Source organism: Bombina bombina, chromosome 6 (assembly GCF_027579735.1).
Source record: "Bombina bombina isolate aBomBom1 chromosome 6, aBomBom1.pri, whole genome shotgun sequence".
In the NCBI taxonomy this organism is placed as follows: domain Eukaryota; kingdom Metazoa; phylum Chordata; class Amphibia; order Anura; family Bombinatoridae; genus Bombina; species Bombina bombina.
In genome coordinates, this window is record NC_069504.1 from 901,953,601 (window position 1) to 901,972,857 (window position 19,257).

The window sequence follows — 19,257 nt, forward strand, 5'->3', positions numbered from 1 at the left end:
CCAGGATGGTCTCAGGAAGCAAGCACCCTGAGACAGAAGATCCTGCGAAATCCAAGACTACAGAGTCCAGAGTTATCCTCTGTGATAAGTCAGAGTGGTCTCCGTTGCATTGTCTGAGCATGCATAACTGTAGGGGTCTTAGATGAAAACAAGAAAACTGAATGATGTCCATGGAAGCAACCATCAGACAAATTACTTTCATACACTGAGCCACTGATGGACAGATAGAGGACTGAAGTAAAAGGCAAGAAGACAGAAGTTGGGATTTTCTGACAGAAAAATCTTCATGGATAGAGAATCTATAATCGTTCCTAAGAAACACAACCTGGTGTCTGGCACCAGTGAACTCTTCTCCAGATTCACTTTCCACCTGTGGGAACGTAGAATAGACAACAACATCTCTGTATGGGCTTTGCTAACTGAAAAGATGGCGCTTGAACCAAGATGTCGTCCAGATAAGGCGCCAAAGTTATTCCCTGAGATCTGACCACCACCAAAAGGGCCCCTAGGACCTTCATAAAGATTCGAGGAGCCATGGCAAGGCCAAAGGGAAGAGCAACAAACTGAAAATGTTTGTCCAGAAAAGCAAACCGTAGGAATTGGAGATGTTCCTTGTGAATGGGAACATGCAGATAAGCATTCTTCAGATCTATCAAAGTCATGAACTGACCTTCCTGAACCAAGGGAAAAATGGATAGAATAGCTTCCATTTTGAAGGATGGAACCTTGAGGAATTTGTTGAGACAGGTTAGGTCTAAAATGGGACGAAAAGTTCCCTCTTTTTTGGGAACCACAAAAGGATTTGAATAGAATCCTTGACCTTGTTCCTCTATGGGAACTGGAACAATCAATCCCAGGGAAGATAGGCCCTTTACTCACATTAAGAAGGCCTCTTTCTTTACCTGGTTTGTAGATAACCTTGACAGAATAAATCTACCCCTGGGAAGACAAAACTTGATCCTATTCTGTATCCCTGTAATACTACCTCCACGGCCCAAGGCTCTTGGATATTGCAGTTCCAAGCCTGTTGAAAAAAAGAAAAACCAGCCCCCCCACTTATTTCAAGACTGGATCGGGGACGGCCCCTTCATGCCGATTTAGAATAAGCGGAGGGCTTCTTGGCTTGCTTCCCCTTGTTCCAAAGCTGACTGGATCTCCATGAGGACCTGGATTTTGACTACTCTTAGGTCTATTCTTCTTGTCCAGAGGTAGGAAAGATCACTTTCCACCAGTAATTTCAGAAATGATCTCAGCCAGACCAGGACCAAATAAAGTATTGCCTATAAAGGTAAAGACATAAGTTTGGATTTGGATGTAACATCAGCAGACCAATAATTTAACCACAGAACTCTGCGAGATAGAACCACAAGGCTAGAATCCCCGGCTTCTCCCATTCCTGAACTATAATGTCCGACATATGATCTGGAACTGGAAATACCTCTACAGATACTTCTAAGGTAACAAGGACCTTGCTGAACTAGTTCTCAGAATCAAAGAGCTCGTCCTCAGAGGTCACTGAGGAATGATTTTCTTAAGATAAATGAGAGAGACTGACTAACGCAGACTTAGCGTCGTCAGAACTCTTATTAAGGGGTATATTTTTAGATTTCCTCTTTCTCTCACCAGTAATAGGACATGCTGATAAGGCTGCAGAAACTGCAGAAGTTTTTTGCGCAGCAAAATCTCCTGGTAAATAAACACCCCCCAGGAATGATTTGAGAGGAACCGCAGGGTACTGCATGTGAAAACTGCTACGGATTGGGACGTTTGCGGGGAAAATAAAGGCATTGCGAACATTGTCCAGATAAACAGATGGCTCTGAGAGGGAATCTGTATTTTGAAATAAAAGCAACTTGTTTAAACAAGTGTAGCAAAAATGCACAGGAGGAAAAATCTTAGCCTCCAAGCAGTATAGTTATCAAAAGACATAGTTAAATGTGTATTTTAGTACCAACTATTATTTGTCCTTGATTTCAGTGCTGAAAGCAACCACAGACTTGAGCTATGGAAATTGCCAAGCATATCCTTTAAGGTCTCTTGAGAATATCAGCGACTTATAATGTGAACAGCTGTCCTATGAACAAAATATTCACAATATATTGATAGAGATTTTGTATTATATCCAGATTATAAATAAACTTTAAACCTCAGATCTGCTGAGGACTCTCAGGTGACTAGCAGTCAAAAATCACTAGATTGAAAACATTGTCTGCTACATAAACACTGAAAAAACGCTGAAATACAGCACATATAACGTGGTCAGGAGTCGGCTGTCAGATCTGGAGCGGTTTATTATTCCACAACTCTCTGTACACAAGTCGGCTAAAGATAGAGCCGAAAGCGCAAATGCCTGTCACATGACCGTAAAAGAAAAACTGCGCCACAAGTCCCATGAAAGGAAAATCAAAACGATACGAAAATTCCCGGTCCTATAAACAGACTGCAACAAGTACCCTTATTAATTATAAATAAGATTTATAAAACCCTTCTACTCAAAGTTATCCCAACAAGAGATAAAGTTTGATGAGTTTCCCCTTCTCATAGCCAGCCTAAAAATTCATAACGTTAAGTACCCCTAATAGCAGCTGCAGTACCCTTAAGAATATGTTATCTCCAATGTTAGAGATAAGGCATGTCCCATTACCAAGTACACAGCATTTAACTCCTAAAGTGCTGGTACCTTCTAACCTAGAAGGGAGAGCACTTACCCGTGGAAGTAGCTATTAGGCAGGGAATAGTTTCTTAGGTGTGTCACATTTAACAGTGACTTGTAGAAAAAGACAGAGTAACCAACTCTAGTTTTATATCAAAGGGGTAGCATAGTTGTTAGAAATAACCACCTCGCCGCCTTCTAACTTCTAAAAGTCACCATTACTCTTACTAAATAGATTGACATGGACACAGCATAGTTCCAATCCTTGCTGGCAGGGAAAAGTACCCATAAAAGGATTAAATATCTTCAGACACCATCTTCGCACAGCCTCCACTGACAAAGAGAATGACTGGGGGTAATGGGTAAGGGAAGTGACACTTAAAGGGACACTGAACCCAAATTTTTTCTATTGTGATTTAGATAGAGCATGCAATTTTAAGCAACTTTCTAATTTACTCCTATTATCAAATTCTTTTCATTCTCTTGGTATTTTTATTTGAAATGCAAGAATGTAAGTTTAGATGCCGGCTCCTTTTTTGTGAACACACTGTGTTGTTCTTGCTGATTACCAATAAACAAGTGCTTTACATGGTTCTGAACCAAAAAAAAAATAGCTTAGATGCCTTCTTTTTCAAATAAAGAAAACAAGAGAACGAAGAAAAATTGATAATAGGAGTAAATTAGAAAGTTGTTTAAAATTGCATGCTCTATCTGAATCCCGAAAGAAAAAAACATAATTTATGCTTACCTGATAAATTCCTTTCTTCTGTAGTGTGATCAGTCCACGGGTCATCATTACTTCTGGGATATTACTCCTCCCCAACAGGAAGTGCAAGAGGATTCACCCAGCAGAGCTGCATATAGCTCCTCCCCCCTACGTCACTCCCAGTCATTCGACCAAGGACCAACGAGAAAGGAAAAGCCAAGGGTGAAGTGGTGACTGGAGTATAAATTAAAAAATATTTACCTGCCTTAAAAACAGGGCGGGCCGTGGACTGATCACACTACAGAAGAAAGGAATTTATCAGGTAAGCATAAATTATGTTTTCTTCTGTTAAGTGTGATCAGTCCACGGGTCATCATTACTTCTGGGATACCAATACCAAAGCAAAAGCAAAAGTACACGGATGACGGGAGGGATAGGCAGGCTCTTTATACAGAAGGAACCACTGCCTGAAGAACCTTTCTCCCAAAAATAGCCTCCGATGAAGCAAAAGTGTCAAATTTGTAAAATTTGGAAAAAGTATGAAGCGAAGACCAAGTTGCAGCCTTGCAAATCTGTTCAACAGAGGCCTCATTCTTGAAGGCCCAAGTGGAAGCCACAGCTCTAGTAGAATGAGCTGTAATTCTTTCAGGAGGCTGCTGTCCAGCAGTCTCATAAGCTAAACGAATTATGCTACGAAGCCAAAAAGAAAGAGAGGTAGCGGAAGCTTTTTGACCTCTCCTCTGCCCAGAGTAAATGACAAACAGAGAAGACGTTTGTCGAAATTCCTTAGTTGCCTGTAAGTAAAATTACTACATCCAGGTTGTGCAGTAGACGTTCCTTCTTTGAAGAAGGATTTGGGCATAAAGAAGGAACAACAATCTCTTGATTGATATTCCTGTTAGTAACTACCTTAGGTAAGAACCCAGGTTTAGTACGCAGGACTACCTTATCCGAATGAAAAATCAAATAAGGAGAATCACAATGTAAGGCTGATAATTCAGAGACTCTTCGAGCCGAGGAAATAGCCATTAAAAATAGAACTTTCCAAGATAACAGAATTTATGTTTACCTGATAAATTACTTTCTCCAACGGTGTGTCCGGTCCACGGCGTCATCCTTACTTGTGGGATATTCTCTTCCCCAACAGGAAATGGCAAAGAGCCCAGCAAAGCTGGTCACATGATCATTCCTAGGCTCCGCCTACCCCAGTCATTCGACCGACGTTAAGGAGGAATATTTGCATAGGAGAAACCATATGATACCGTGGTGACTGTAGTTAAAGAAAATAAATTATCAGACCTGATTAAAAAAACCAGGGCGGGCCGTGGACCGGACACACCGTTGGAGAAAGTAATTTATCAGGTAAACATAAATTCTGTTTTCTCCAACATAGGTGTGTCCGGTCCACGGCGTCATCCTTACTTGTGGGAACCAATACCAAAGCTTTAGGACACGGATGAAGGGAGGGAGCAAATCAGGTCACCTAAATGGAAGGCACCACGGCTTGCAAAACCTTTCTCCCAAAAACAGCCTCAGAAGAAGCAAAAGTATCAAACTTGTAAAATTTGGTAAAAGTGTGCAGTGAAGACCAAGTCGCTGCCCTACATATCTGATCAACAGAAGCCTCGTTCTTGAAGGCCCATGTGGAAGCCACAGCCCTAGTGGAATGAGCTGTGATTCTTTCAGGAGGCTGCCGTCCGGCAGTCTCGTAAGCCAATCTGATGATGCTTTTAATCCAAAAAGAGAGAGAGGTAGAAGTTGCTTTTTGACCTCTCCTTTTACCAGAATAAACAACAAACAAGGAAGATGTTTGTCTAAAATCCTTTGTAGCATCTAAATAGAATTTTAGAGCGCGAACAACATCCAAATTGTGCAACAAACGTTCCTTCTTCGAAACTGGTTTCGGACACAAAGAAGGCACGACTATCTCCTGGTTAATGTTTTTGTTAGAAACAACTTTTGGAAGAAAACCAGGTTTAGTACGTAAAACCACCTTATCTGCATGGAACACCAGATAAGGAGGAGAACACTGCAGAGCAGATAATTCTGAAACTCTTCTGGCAGAAGAAATTGCAACCAAAAACAAAACTTTCCAAGATAATAACTTAATATCAACGGAATGTAAGGGTTCAAACGGAACCCCCTGAAGAACTGAAAGAACTAAGTTGAGACTCCAAGGGGGAGTCAAAGGTTTGTAAACAGGCTTAATTCTAACCAGAGCCTGAACAAAGGCTTGAACATCTGGCACAGCTGCCAGCTTTTTGTGGAGTAACACAGACAAGGCAGAAATCTGTCCCTTCAAGGAACTTGCAGATAATCCTTTCTCCAATCCTTCTTGAAGAAAGGATAGAATCTTAGGAATCTTTACCTTGTCCCAAGGGAATCCTTTAGATTCACACCAACAGATATATTTTTTCCATATTTTGTGGTAAATTTTTCTAGTTACAGGCTTTCTGGCCTGAACAAGAGTATCAATAACAGAATCTGAGAACCCTCGTTTTGATAAGATCAAGCGTTCAATCTCCAAGCAGTCAGCTGGAGTGAGACCAGATTCGGATGTTCGAACGGACCTTGAACAAGAAGGTCTCGTCTCAAAGGTAGCTTCCATGGTGGAGCCGATGACATATTCACCAGATCTGTATACCAAGTCCTGCGTGGCCACGCAGGAGCTATCAAGATCACCGACGCCCTCTCCTGATGGATCCTGGCTACCAGCCTGGGGATGAGAGGAAACGGCGGGAATACATAAGCTAGTTTGAAGGTCCAAGGTGCTACTAGTGCATCTACTAGAGTCGCCTTGGGATCCCTGGATCTGGATCCGTGGCAAGGAACCTTGAAGTTCTGACGAGAGGCCATCAGATCCATGTCTGGAATGCCCCACAGTTGAGTAATTTGGGCAAAGATTTCCGGATGGAGTTCCCACTCCCCCGGATGTAATGTCTGACGACTCAGAAAATCCGCTTCCCAATTTTCCACTCCTGGGATGTGGATTGCAGACAGGTGGCATGAGTGAGTCTCCGCCCATTGAATGATTTTGGTCACTTCTTCCATCGCCAGGGAACTCCTTGTTCCCCCCTGATGGTTGATGTACGCAACAGTCGTCATGTTGTCTGATTGAAACCGTATGAACTTGGCCTTTGCTAGCTGAGGCCAAGCCTTGAGAGCATTGAATATCGCTCTCAGTTCCAGAATATTTATCGGTAGAAGAGATTCTTCCCGAGACCAAAGACCCTGAGCTTTCAGGGATCCCCAGACCGCGCCCCAGCCCATCAGACTGGCGTCGGTCGTGACAATGACCCACTCTGGTCTGCGGAAGGTCATCCCTTGTGACAGGTTGTCCAGGGACAGCCACCAACGGAGTGAGTCTCTGGTCCTCTGATTTACTTGTATCTTCGGAGACAAGTCTGTATAGTCCCCATTCCACTGACTGAGCATGCACAGTTGTAATGGTCTTAGATGAATGCGCGCAAAAGGAACTATGTCCATTGCCGCAACCATCAAACCTATTACTTCCATGCACTGCGCTATGGAAGGAAGAGGAACGGAATGAAGTGTCCGACAAGAGTTTAGAAGTTTTGTTTTTCTGGCCTCTGTCAGAAAAATCCTCATTTCTAAGGAGTCTATTATTGTTCCCAAGAAGGGAACCCTTGTCGACGGAGATAGAGAACTCTTTTCCACGTTCACTTTCCATCCGTGAGATCTGAGAAAGGCCAGGACTATGTCCGTGTGAGCCTTTGCTTGAGGAAGGGACGACGCTTGAATCAGAATGTCGTCCAAGTAAGGTACTACTGCAATGCCCCTTGGTCTTAGCACCGCTAGGAGGGACCCTAGTACCTTTGTGAAAATCCTTGGAGCAGTGGCTAATCCGAAAGGAAGCGCCACAAACTGATAATGCTTGTCCAGGAATGCGAACCTTAGGAACCGATGATGTTCCTTGTGGATAGGAATATGTAGATACGCATCCTTTAAATCCACCGTGGTCATGAATTGACCTTCCTGGATGGAAGGAAGAATTGTTCGAATGGTTTCCATTTTGAACGATGGAACCTTGAGAAACTTGTTTAAGATCTTGAGATCTAAGATTGGTCTGAACGTTCCCTCTTTTTTGGGAACTATGAACAGATTGGAGTAGAACCCCATCCCTTGTTCTCCTAATGGAACAGGATGAATCACTCCCATTTTTAACAGGTCTTCTACACAATGTAAGAATGCCTGTCTCTTTATGTGGTCTGAAGACAATTGAGACCTGTGGAACCTCCCCCTTGGGGGAAGCCCCTTGAATTCCAGAAGATAACCTTGGGAGACTATTTCTAGTGCCCAAGGATCCAGAACATCTCTTGCCCAAGCCTGAGCGAAGAGAGAGAGTCTGCCCCCCACCAGATCCGGTCCCGGATCGGGGGCCAACATTTCATGCTGTCTTGGTAGCAGTGGCAGGTTTCTTGGCCTGCTTTCCCTTGTTCCAGCCTTGCATTGGTCTCCAGGCTGGCTTGGCTTGAGAAGTATTACCCTCTTGCTTAGAGGACGTAGCACTTGGGGCTGGTCCGTTTCTACGAAAGGGACGAAAATTAGGTTTATTTTTGGCCTTGAAAGACCTATCCTGAGGAAGGGCGTGGCCCTTACCCCCAGTGATATCAGAGATAATCTCTTTCAAGTCAGGGCCAAACAGTGTTTTCCCCTTGAAAGGAATGTTAAGGAGTTTGTTCTTGGAAGACGCATCAGCTGACCAAGATTTCAACCAAAGCGCTCTGCGCGCCACAATAGCAAACCCAGAATTCTTTGCCGCTAACCTAGCCAATTGCAAAGTGGCGTCTAGGGTGAAAGAATTAGCCAATTTGAGAGCACGGATTCTGTCCATAATCTCCTCATAAGGAGGAGAATCACTATCGATCGCCTTTACTAGCTCATCGAACCAGAAACACGCGGCTGTAGTGACATGGACAATGCATGAAATTGGTTGTAGAAGGTAACCCTGCTGAACAAACATCTTTTTAAGCAAACCTTCTAATTTTTTATCCATAGGATCTTTGAAAGCACAACTATCTTCTATGGGTATAGTGGTGCGTTTGTTTAAAGTAGAAACCGCTCCCTCGACCTTGGGGACTGTCTGCCATAAGTCCTTTCTGGGGTCGACCATAGGAAACAATTTTTTAAATATGGGGGGAGGGACGAAAGGTATACCGGGCCTTTCCCATTCTTTATTTACAATGTCTGCCACCCGCTTGGGTATAGGAAAAGCTTCTGGGAGCCCCGGGACCTCTAGGAACTTGTCCATTTTACATAGTTTCTCTGGGATGATCAAATTCTCACAATCATCCAGAGTGGATAATACCTCCTTAAGCAGAGCGCGGAGATGTTCCAACTTAAATTTAAATGTAATCACATCGGGTTCAGCTTGTTGAGAAATTTTCCCCTCAGAATGGTGTAGGGGCATTTCAGAACCATTATCATCAGCGTCCTCATGCTCTTCAGTATCTAAAACAGAGCAGTCGCGCTTACGCTGATAAGTGGGCATTTTGGCTAAAATGTTTTTGATAGAATTATCCATTACAGCCGTTAATTGTTGCATAGTAAGGAGTATTGGCGCGCTAGATGTACTAGGGGCCTCCTGAGTGGACAAGACTCGTGTAGACGAAGGAGGGAATGATGCAGTACCATGCTTACTCCCCTCACTTGAGGAATCATCTTGGGCATCATTTTCAGTGTCACATAAATCACATTTATTTAAATGAGAAGGAACCCTGGCTTCCCCACATTCAGAACACAGTCTATCTGGTAGTTCAGACATGTTAAACAGGCATAAACTTGATAACAAAGTACAAAAAACGTTTTAAAATAAAACCGTTACTGTCACTTTAAATTTTAAACTGAACACACTTTATTACTGCAATTGCGAAAAAGTATGAAGGAATTGTTCAAAATTCACCAAAATTTCACCACAGTGTCTTAAAGCCTTAAAAGTATTGCACACCAAATTTGGAAGCTTTAACCCTTAAAATAACGGAACCGGAGCCGTTTTTAACTTTAACCCCTTTACAGTCCCTGGTATCTGCTTTGCTGAGACCCAACCAAGCCCAAAGGGGAATACGATACCAAATGACGCCTTCAGAAAGTCTTTTCTATGTATCAGAGCTCCTCACACATGCGACTGCATGTCATGCCTCTCAAAAACAAGTGCGCAATACCGGCGCGAAAATGAGGCTCTGCCTATGATTAGGGAAAGCCCCTAAAGAATAAGGTGTCTAAAACAGTGCCTGCCGATATTATTTTACCAAAATACCCAGATTAAATGATTCCTCAAGGCTAAATATGTGTAATATATGAATCGATTTAGCCCAGAAAATGTCTACAGTCTTAATAAGCCCTTGTGAAGCCCTTATTTACTGTCTGAATAAAAATGGCTTACCGGATCCCATAGGGAAAATGACAGCTTCCAGCATTACATCGTCTTGTTAGAATGTGTCATACCTCAAGCAGCAAAAGACTGCTCACTGTTCCCCCAACTGAAGTTAATTCCTCTCAACAGTCCTGTGTGGAACAGCCATGGATTTTAGTAACGGTTGCTAAAATCATTTTCCTCTTACAAACAGAAATCTTCATCTCTTTTCTGTTTCAGAGTAAATAGTACATACCAGCACTATTTTAAAATAACAAACTCTTGATTGAATAATAAAAACTACAGTTAAACACTAAAAAACTCTAAGCCATCTCCGTGGAGATGTTGCCTGTACAACGGCAAAGAGAATGACTGGGGTAGGCGGAGCCTAGGAGGGATCATGTGACCAGCTTTGCTGGGCTCTTTGCCATTTCCTGTTGGGGAAGAGAATATCCCACAAGTAAGGATGACGCCGTGGACCGGACACACCTATGTTGGAGAAAACAACTTTATATCAATGGAATGAAGGGGTTCAAACGGAACGCCCTGAAAAACATTAAGAACAAGGTTTAAACTCCATGGTGGAGCAACAGTTTTAAACACAGGCTTAATCCTGGTCAAAGCCTGACAAAAAGCCTGGACGTCAGGAACTTCTGACAGACGTTTGTGTAACAGAATGGACAGAGCTGAGATCTGTCCCTTTAATGAACTAGCAGATAAACCCTTTTCTAAACCTTCTTGTAGAAAAGACAATATCCTAGGAATCCTAACCTTACTCCAAGAGTAACCTTTGGATTCACACCAATATAGGTATTTACGCCATATCTTATGGTAAATCCTAGCCTGTATTAAGGTATCAATAACTGACTCAGAAAACCCACGTCTTGATAAAATCAAGCGTTCAATTTCCAAGCAGTCAGCTTCAGAGAAGTTAGATTTTGATGTTTGAAGGGACCCTGTATCAGAAGGTCCTGTTTCAGAGGTAGAGACCAAGGTGGACAGGATGACATGTCCACCAGGTCTGCATACCAAGTCCTGCGTGGCCACGCAGGTGCTATTAGAATCACTGATGCTCTCTCTTGTTTGATTCTGGCAATCAATCGCGGAAGCAACGGGAAGGGTGGAAACACGTAAGCCATCCTGAAGTCCCAAGGTGCTGTCAGAGCATCTATCAGGACTGTTCCTGGATCTGGACCCGTAACGAGGAAGCTTGGCGTTCTGTCGAGACGCCATGAGATCTATCTCTGGTTTGCCCCGACGTCGAAGTATTTGGGCAAAGACCTCCGGATGAAGTTCCCACTCCCCCGGATGAAAAGTCTGACGACTTAAGAAATCCGCCTCCCAGTTCTCCACTCCCGGGATGTGGATTGCTGACAGGTGGCAAGAGTGAGACTCTGCCCAGAGAATTATCTTTGATACTTCCATCATAGCTAGGGAGCTTCTTGTCCCTCCCTGATGGTTGATGTAAGCTACAGTCGTGATGTCGTCCGACTGAAACCTGATGAACCCCCGAGTTGTCAACTGGGGCCAAGCCAGGAGGGCATTGAGAACTGCTCTCAATTCCAGAATGTTTATTGGCAGGAGACTCTCCTCCTGACTCCATTGTCCCTGAGCCTTCAGAGAATTCCAGACGGCACCCCAACCTAGAAGGCTGGCGTCTGTTGTTACAATTGTCCAGTCTGGTCTGCTGAATGGCATCCCCCTGGACAGATGTGGCCGAGAAAGCCACCATAGAAGAGAATTTCTGGTCTCTTGATCCAGATTCAGAGAAGGGGATAAGTCTGAGTAATCCCCATTCCACTGACTTAGCATGCACAGTTGCAGTGGTCTGAGGTGTAAGCGTGCAAAGGGTACTATGTCCATTGCCGCTACCATTAAGCCGATTCCCTCCATGCATTGAGCCACTGACGGGTGTTGAATGGAATGAAGGGTGCGGCAAGCACTTTGAAGTCTTGTTAGCCTGTCCTCTGTCAGGTAAATCTTCATTTCTACAGAATCTATAAGAGTCCCCAGGAAGGGAACTCTTGTGAGTGGAACGAGTGAACTTTTCTTTTCGTTCACCTTCCATCCATGTGAACTTAGAAATGCCAGCACTAACTCTGTATGAGACTTGGCAGTTTGAAAGCTTGAAGCTTGTATCAGAATGTCGTCTAGGTATGGAGCTACCGAGATTCCCCGCGGTCTTAGTACCGCCAGAAGAGCACCCAGAACCTTTGTGAAGATTCTTGGAGCTGTAGCCAATCCGAATGGAAGAGCCACAAACTGGTAATGCCTGTCTAGGAAGGCAAACCTTAGGTACCGATAATGATCTTTGTGAATCGGTATGTGAAGGTAAGTATCTTTTAAATCTACAGTGGTCATGTACTGACCCTCTTGGATCATAGGTAAAATTGTCCGAATAGTCTCCATCTTGAACGATGGAACTCTTAGGAATTTGTTTAGGATCTTTAAGTCCAGGATTGGTCTGAAAGTTCCCTCTTTTTTGGGAACCACAAACAGATTTGAGTAAAACCCCTGTCCCTGTTCCGATCGTGGAACTGGATGGATTACTCCCATTAACAAGAGCTCTTGTACGCAGCGTAGAAACGCCTCTTTCTTTGTCTGGATTGTTGACAATCTTGACAGATGAAATCTCTCTCTTGGAGGAGAGTATTTGAAGTCCAGAAGGTATCCCTGAGATATTATCTCTAGCGCCCAGGGATCCTGAACATCTCTTGCCCAAGCCTGGGCGAAGAGAGAAAGTCTGCCCCCCACTAGATCCGATCCCGGATCGGGGGCCCTCAATTCATGCTGTCTTAGGGGCAGCAGCAGGTTTCCTAGTCTGCTTGCCCTTGTTCCAGGACTGGTTAGGTTTCCAGCCTTGTCTTTAGCGAGCAACAGCTCCTTCCTGTTTTGGTGCAGAGGAAGTTGATGCTGCTCCAGCTTTGAAATTACGAAAGGAATGAAAATTAGACTGTCTAGTCTTGGCTTTGTCCTGAGGCAGGGCATGGCCTTTACCTCCTGTAATGTCAGCGATAATCTCTTTCAACCCGGGCCCGAATAAGGTCTGCCCTTTGAAAGGTATATTAAGCAATTTAGACTTAGAAGTAACATCAGCTGACCAGGATTTTAGCCACAGCGCCCTGCGTGCCTGAATGGCGAATCCTGAATTCTTCGCCGTAAGTTTAGTAAGATGTACTACGGCCTCCGAAATGAATGAATTAGCTAGTTTAAGGACTCTAAGCCTGTCCGTAATGTCGTCCAGAGTAGCTGAACCAATGTTCTCTTCCAGAGACTCAATCCAGAATGCCGCTGCAGCCGTGATCGGCGCAATGCATGCAAGGGGTTGCAATATAAAACCTTGTTGAACAAACATTTTCTTAAGGTAACCCTCTAACTTTTTATCCATTAGATCTGAAAAAGCACAGCTATCCTCCACCGGGATAGTGGTACGCTTAGCTAAGGTAGAAACTGCTCCCTCCACCTTAGGGACCGTTTGCCATAAGTCCCTTGTGGTGGCGTCTATTGGAAACATTTTTCTAAATATCGGAGGGGGTGAGAACGGCACACCGGGTCTATCCCACTCCTTAGTAACAATTTCAGTAAGTCTCTTAGGTATAGGAAAAACCTCAGTACTCGTCGGTACCGCAAAATATTTATCCAACCTACACATTTTCTCTGGTATTGCAACTGTGTTACAATCATTCAGAGCCGCTAACACCTCCCCTAGTAATACACGGAGGTTTTCCAGCTTAAATTTAAAATTTGAAATATCTGAATCCAGTCTGTTTGGATCAGAACCGTCACCCACAGAATGAAGTTCTCCGTCCTCATGTTCTGCCACCTGTGACGCAGTGTCTGACATGGCCCTAATATTATCAGCGCACTCTGTTCTCACCCCAGAGTGATCACGCTTACCTCTTAGTTCTGGTAATTTAGCCAAAACCTCAGTCATAACAGTAGCCATATCCTGTAATGTGATTTGTAATGGCCGCCCAGATGTACTCGGCGCTACAATATCACGCACCTCCCTCTGAGCGGGAGATGTAGGTACTGACACGTGAGGCGAGTTAGTCGGCATAACTCTCCCCTCGTTGTTTGGTGAAATTTGTTCAATTTGTACAGATTGACTTTTATTTAAAGTAGCATCAATACAGTTAGTACATAAATTTCTATTGGGCTCCACTTTGGCATTGCAACAAATGACACAGGTATCATCCTCTGAATCAGACATGTTTAACACACTAGCAAATAAACTTGCAACTTGGAAATACAATTCAATTAGAATAATATTAAAACGTACTGTGCCTTTAAGAAGCACAGAAGATCTATGACAGTTGAAAATTAATAAATTGAAACAGTTATAGCCTCAATCCTTGTAAACAACACAACTTTAGCAAAGGTTTAATCCCATTAGCAAAGATAACAAATTCTGAAAGCAGGAAACAAATTACAGAATAAACGTTTTTTATCTCAGTCAAACTATAATTCTCACAGCTCTGCTGAGAGAAATTACCTCCCTCAAAATAAGTTTTGAAGACCCCTGAGCTCTGTAGAGATGAACCGGATCATGCAGGGAATACAATGAGTTGCTGACTGAAATATTTGATGCAGTAAAAGCACAAAAAAACGGCCCCTCCCCCTCACACACAGCAGTGAGGGAGAACAGAAACTGTCAGAAAAACAGATTAAGCAACTGCCAAGTGGAAAAATAGTGCCCAAACATTTATTCACTCAGTACCTCAGCAAATGAAAACGATTTTACATTCCAGCAAAAACGTTAAACATAATCTCTAGTTATTAAACAGCTTTATGTATTTCTTACAGTGTAATTCTAGTGAAGTACCATTCCCCAGAATACTGAAGTGTAAAGTATACATACATGACATTATATCGGTATGGCAGGATTTTCTCATCAATTCCATTGTCAGAAAATAAAAACTGCTACATACCTCTATGCAGATTCATCTGCCCGCTGTCCCCTGATCTGAAGTTTACCTCTCCTCAGATGGCCGAGAAACAGCAATATGATCTTAACTACTCCGGCTAAAATCATAACAAAAACTCTGGTAGATTCTTCTTCAAACTCTGCCAGAGAGATAATAACACACTCCGGTGCTATTTTAAAATAACAAACTTTTGATTGAAGATATAAAACTAAGTATAATCACCATAGTCCTCTCACACATCCTATCTAGTCGTTGGGTGCAAGAGAATGACTGGGAGTGACGTAGGGGGGAGGAGCTATATGCAGCTCTGCTGGGTGAATCCTCTTGCACTTCCTGTTGGGGAGGAGTAATATCCCAGAAGTAATGATGACCCGTGGACTGATCACACTTAACAGAAGAAATTTGGGTTCAGTGTCCCTTTAACAGCTTTGCTGGGGTGCTCTTTGCCTCCTCCTGTTGGCCAGGAGTGAATATCCCACTAGTAATTGGATTGATTTGTGGACTCTCCATGCCATAGGAAAGAAAAACAAACTAAATCAATGCTTTACTGCAACACTTAAATGTCCAGCATTAGCCGTAATAAGCAAGCTAGTACAGGCAGAATTTTACTTTAAATGGACAACGATATGTGTAATCAATTGGTGAGTGTCCAACAAGTAACAAAGTTACTTTAAACTTGGGACAGTAAAGTCAAAATTAAACTTTCACGATTTGGACAGAGGATGCAATTTTAAAACAATTTGTTGCACTCTTTTAGTATCAATTGTTGAAGAGTAAACTTAGGTAGGCTCATAGGAGCTCCATAGTGTGCATGTGTTTTTATAATTCTAAGCCAGCAGTGTTTGCAACTATGTATTACATTGCTATAAACATTCTTGCAGAGATTGATGGATAAAGACACATTTGTGATTGCCTGAGCTCACCTAGGATCCCAAGAAAACTAGGCAAAATTGATAATAAAAGTAAAAAGTTAAAATGTCATGCTCTAACCAATCCACTTAAGTTCATAACAAAAGGGAGCATAAATAAAATCTCAATGAATTTAATGCATCACTTTCCATTTGTGCACTATAGTTGATTAATTTCTGATTATTATTTTTTGTGCATAATTTTAATTCCATTAACTGGTTTTCTGATGCCTGCACTGTACGCATACATAATGATGCTTCAGTCTCCTGTGGCTCTAAGCCCCAGAAAGCAGGCTTCATTTGATTATACAGACTCTAACTGGCTGTACTGCTCCAGCCTTTTATCTGAAAACTTTAGGGAGGAAGTGTACTTAAAAAAACAAAATCAGACTTTGTTCAACTGTACTATGAAGCATAGAAGTGATGCAATAATGTTCCTTTAAGAAATGGCAGCATCTAAATTAACATAATATCTGAGTATTGTATATGTGTCATAATGTTTATTTTACTGACCTACAATAATTGCTGTGTGAGGAGAAGTTTCTGCATTAAATTATCCTAATGTTTTTCAAGCCACAAAGAACCTGTAATTTTTGATGATTGGAGCAAATGCCAGATTGTCCTTGAAAATGCATTAAGAGATGTGGCAATGTTTTGACCCCAGTTTGAATTAGGACATTTCTATTAACAATCATTTCAGCAGATTTTCATATTCCATTCCCTGTATTTTTGTTCTCTCCTTCTTTAAAAATATCAGAAGAACAGAGGAATACGGCTGCAAATATTCTGCGGCTTATTCATGGTAAGAAGTGATTTAATCTAGAATGAACAAGAATAAACTCTGAATGTGTTGTTTTAAAAGGTCACTGGAATATTACACTGTAAAACCATGTACAGAGTGTAAATAATTATAATTAATTTCGCCCTTGGAATAGCTTGCACTAAAATCACGTACACCTTTCCTTCTTCCTTGCATCAGCCATAACTAAAATAGTTTGCTATACAAACTACACTAAATAAAAAGTCATTGCTTTCCTGTGAAACTTTAATGACTTCCTAATTAGTCATGAGCTAACAGTGTAAAGCTCACCCAAAAGATCCTGTTAAAGAGACATAAAAATGTTCTAACCCATAATATTATTGCCTCTAAATGTGATTAACTCTTCAAGGGGGTTAAACGCACAATTAAACCTCTCTGGAACTTCAAAGCATCAGTGCACTTGAGCTTGACATGACTGGTGATTGGTGGCTAAACACAAATGCTCCTGATTGGCCCAGCAGCTATGTCTAACCCAGGAGCACTAATGCATTGAGTCTTCTGAGTGCACTTTAACTATGTGTTTAACCACCTTTACAGTTGTTATATAAATAGAGGACACCATTTTCTGAATAATAAATATTCCAATACATTATAAAATTTTAATATTGCACTATTAAGTCCTTTTAAAGTGTTTTCACCTAAGAAAATGGATATAATATCCACTACAAAGATGTTGAGTGTATGTTCAGTTCTTATACACAAAAAACTATTCTAAAATGAGTAAAGCTTATGTAAGGATAGCCTTACCATGTCGTACATTTGATATGTTATGGACTGAAAGAAAGGTTCAATTACTTACATTTTTTATACTGAACATTAAATAACCATGAAAAAATAACTTGTTTTATTCAATCTGTGTCTGTTTAAATGTAGAATTTCATCCATTACTCAGCACACCTGGATTCTGCAACTCTAATGTTCCCTCTGTTCCTTTGTATTTTGTTACTGTTGCTATGTGATGATGAAGAAATCATACCACAATTCACTAATGAATGCTATAATAAAGTGAATGAAGGTATTATAGAAGCTATCTGTGTTTACATAAAAAGAGACATAGGCTATTCACTTATACAGCAGTATACTAGAACAGTAACAACAAATAATACATAGATACATTTATATACATGTCTTTTACATTTTAGATCCACTGATCACACATATGGAAATGGTGACAGAAATCGTGGTCCCAACAGTCTTTACCCTCTGCATCCTTATCAGTGCTGTGCTTCTAATGATCCTTCTCAGAAGACAGAGTTAGAATCATATATTGGAAAGCGACGTAGATCCCATTTTAGAAAAATAGTAAAAGTCCGCCCATTATCCAAAACTTTACACCTGGTGGTTTTTGACTCCTCATTTGTTTCAATTCTTCAACAAAAGACTTTACAGCGCTGTCAAAACACGATCATTTTACCTAAAAAAGGAGATTGCATGTAAACACAAATGTTTGGACAAGAAAGTTGCAAAAGTAAATTTGGAGGGGTGCAATGTGTCTATATAAATTTCTCCTAACAGGGTTGTGGAAAAGGTTATAAAACTGTCAAGAACTACACAATCTGGAAATAAAAAAACAGCTAGCAATACAGATAAACAATATAGAATAATGCTACAGTGTTCACCCCCAGGACCTTTTAATGGTAGCACCAGCTAGCTGATTTTACCGACTAGCCAGGTAAAAATTTAGTGAATATTAAAGTGATGGTAAATTTAGCAAAAAGGAAATACTGGCAATATTTTAATATAAGTTTAAGTAACCAACTTTAGTTTTTATTGTGCTCAATTCAAGTTAACCATTCACATTACCGCCCTTCGTTACAATACCTTTTTTTCCTTTAGTGATGTTTTGCTAATTTAGTCAGGGTGGATAAAAATCAATGATTTAAAAAAAATTAAATTAACAAATTAATTTAAATCCGATTATTTTTTAAATAAAAATCCTTTTTTTTAATGAAAAATCTATCAAAATATAGTTTATATTTAAGATACATTTTAATCCAAAGGTTATTCATCCTGAAATATAGGTTAGTTTTTAATTATGTAACATAAGGCTGTATATTCATGGCTGTAATGTTTATTTTTTTGGTAAATAAATGCCATTAATCCATACACAATGTTAAAGGGACAGTCAAGCCAAAAAAACAAACCTTTCATAATTTAAATAGGGAATATAATTTTAAACAACTTTCCAATTTACTTTTATCACCAATTTTGCTTTGTTCTCTTGGTATTCTTAGTTGAAAGCTAAAACTAGGAGGTTCATATGCTAATTTCTTAGACTTTGAAGACTGTCTCTAATCTGAATGCATTTTGACCACTAGAGGGCGTTAGTTCATGTGTTTCATATAGATAACATTGAGCTCATGCACGTGAAGTTACCCTGGAGTGAGCATTGATTGGCTAAAATGCAAGTCTGTCAAAATAACTGAAATAAGGGGGCAGTTTGCAGAGGCTTAGATACAAGGTAATTACAGAGGTAAAAAGTGTATTTCTATAACAGTGTTGGTTATGCAAAACTGGGGAATGGGTAATAAAAGGGATTTTCTTTCTTTTTAAACAACAAAAATTCTGGTGTTGACTGTCCCTTTAAGCTCTCCCAGAGGTTTCTGTAAGATTACGTTTGGCATTTTTCTGTCTAGAAGATATCACATAATATTGGTTTTGTAATTCTCAAAACTGTCTGCAGAAATAACATGCCTCTTTTACACAGCATAAATGATATAAAATAAACATACAGAGTTCAGAAATAGACCTTAAAGGGACATAAACCTACCAAATGTTTTCTTTCACGAGTCAGATAAAGCATACCATTTTTAGATTTCAAATGAACGTCTTTTATTAAATTTGCTTCATTCTCTTGATATCCTCTGTG

At 41.1% G+C, this 19,257-nt stretch overlaps 1 protein-coding gene across 3 annotated transcripts in view; it reads left to right on the forward strand.

Annotated features, from left to right (window-relative positions):
* The window catches only part of LCTL (lactase like), a 102,304-nt gene extending 84,609 nt beyond the window's left edge, over positions 1-17,695 (forward strand). For all 3 annotated transcript variants that reach the window (XM_053718522.1, XM_053718523.1, XM_053718524.1), the window contains one exon: positions 17,531-17,695. In XM_053718522.1, coding sequence (XP_053574497.1) covers positions 17,531-17,646 — 116 coding nt within the window. In that variant the 3' untranslated portion in view covers positions 17,647-17,695. The remainder of the gene's footprint in view (positions 1-17,530) is intronic.
* The last annotated feature ends 1,562 nt before the right edge of the window (positions 17,696-19,257 follow it).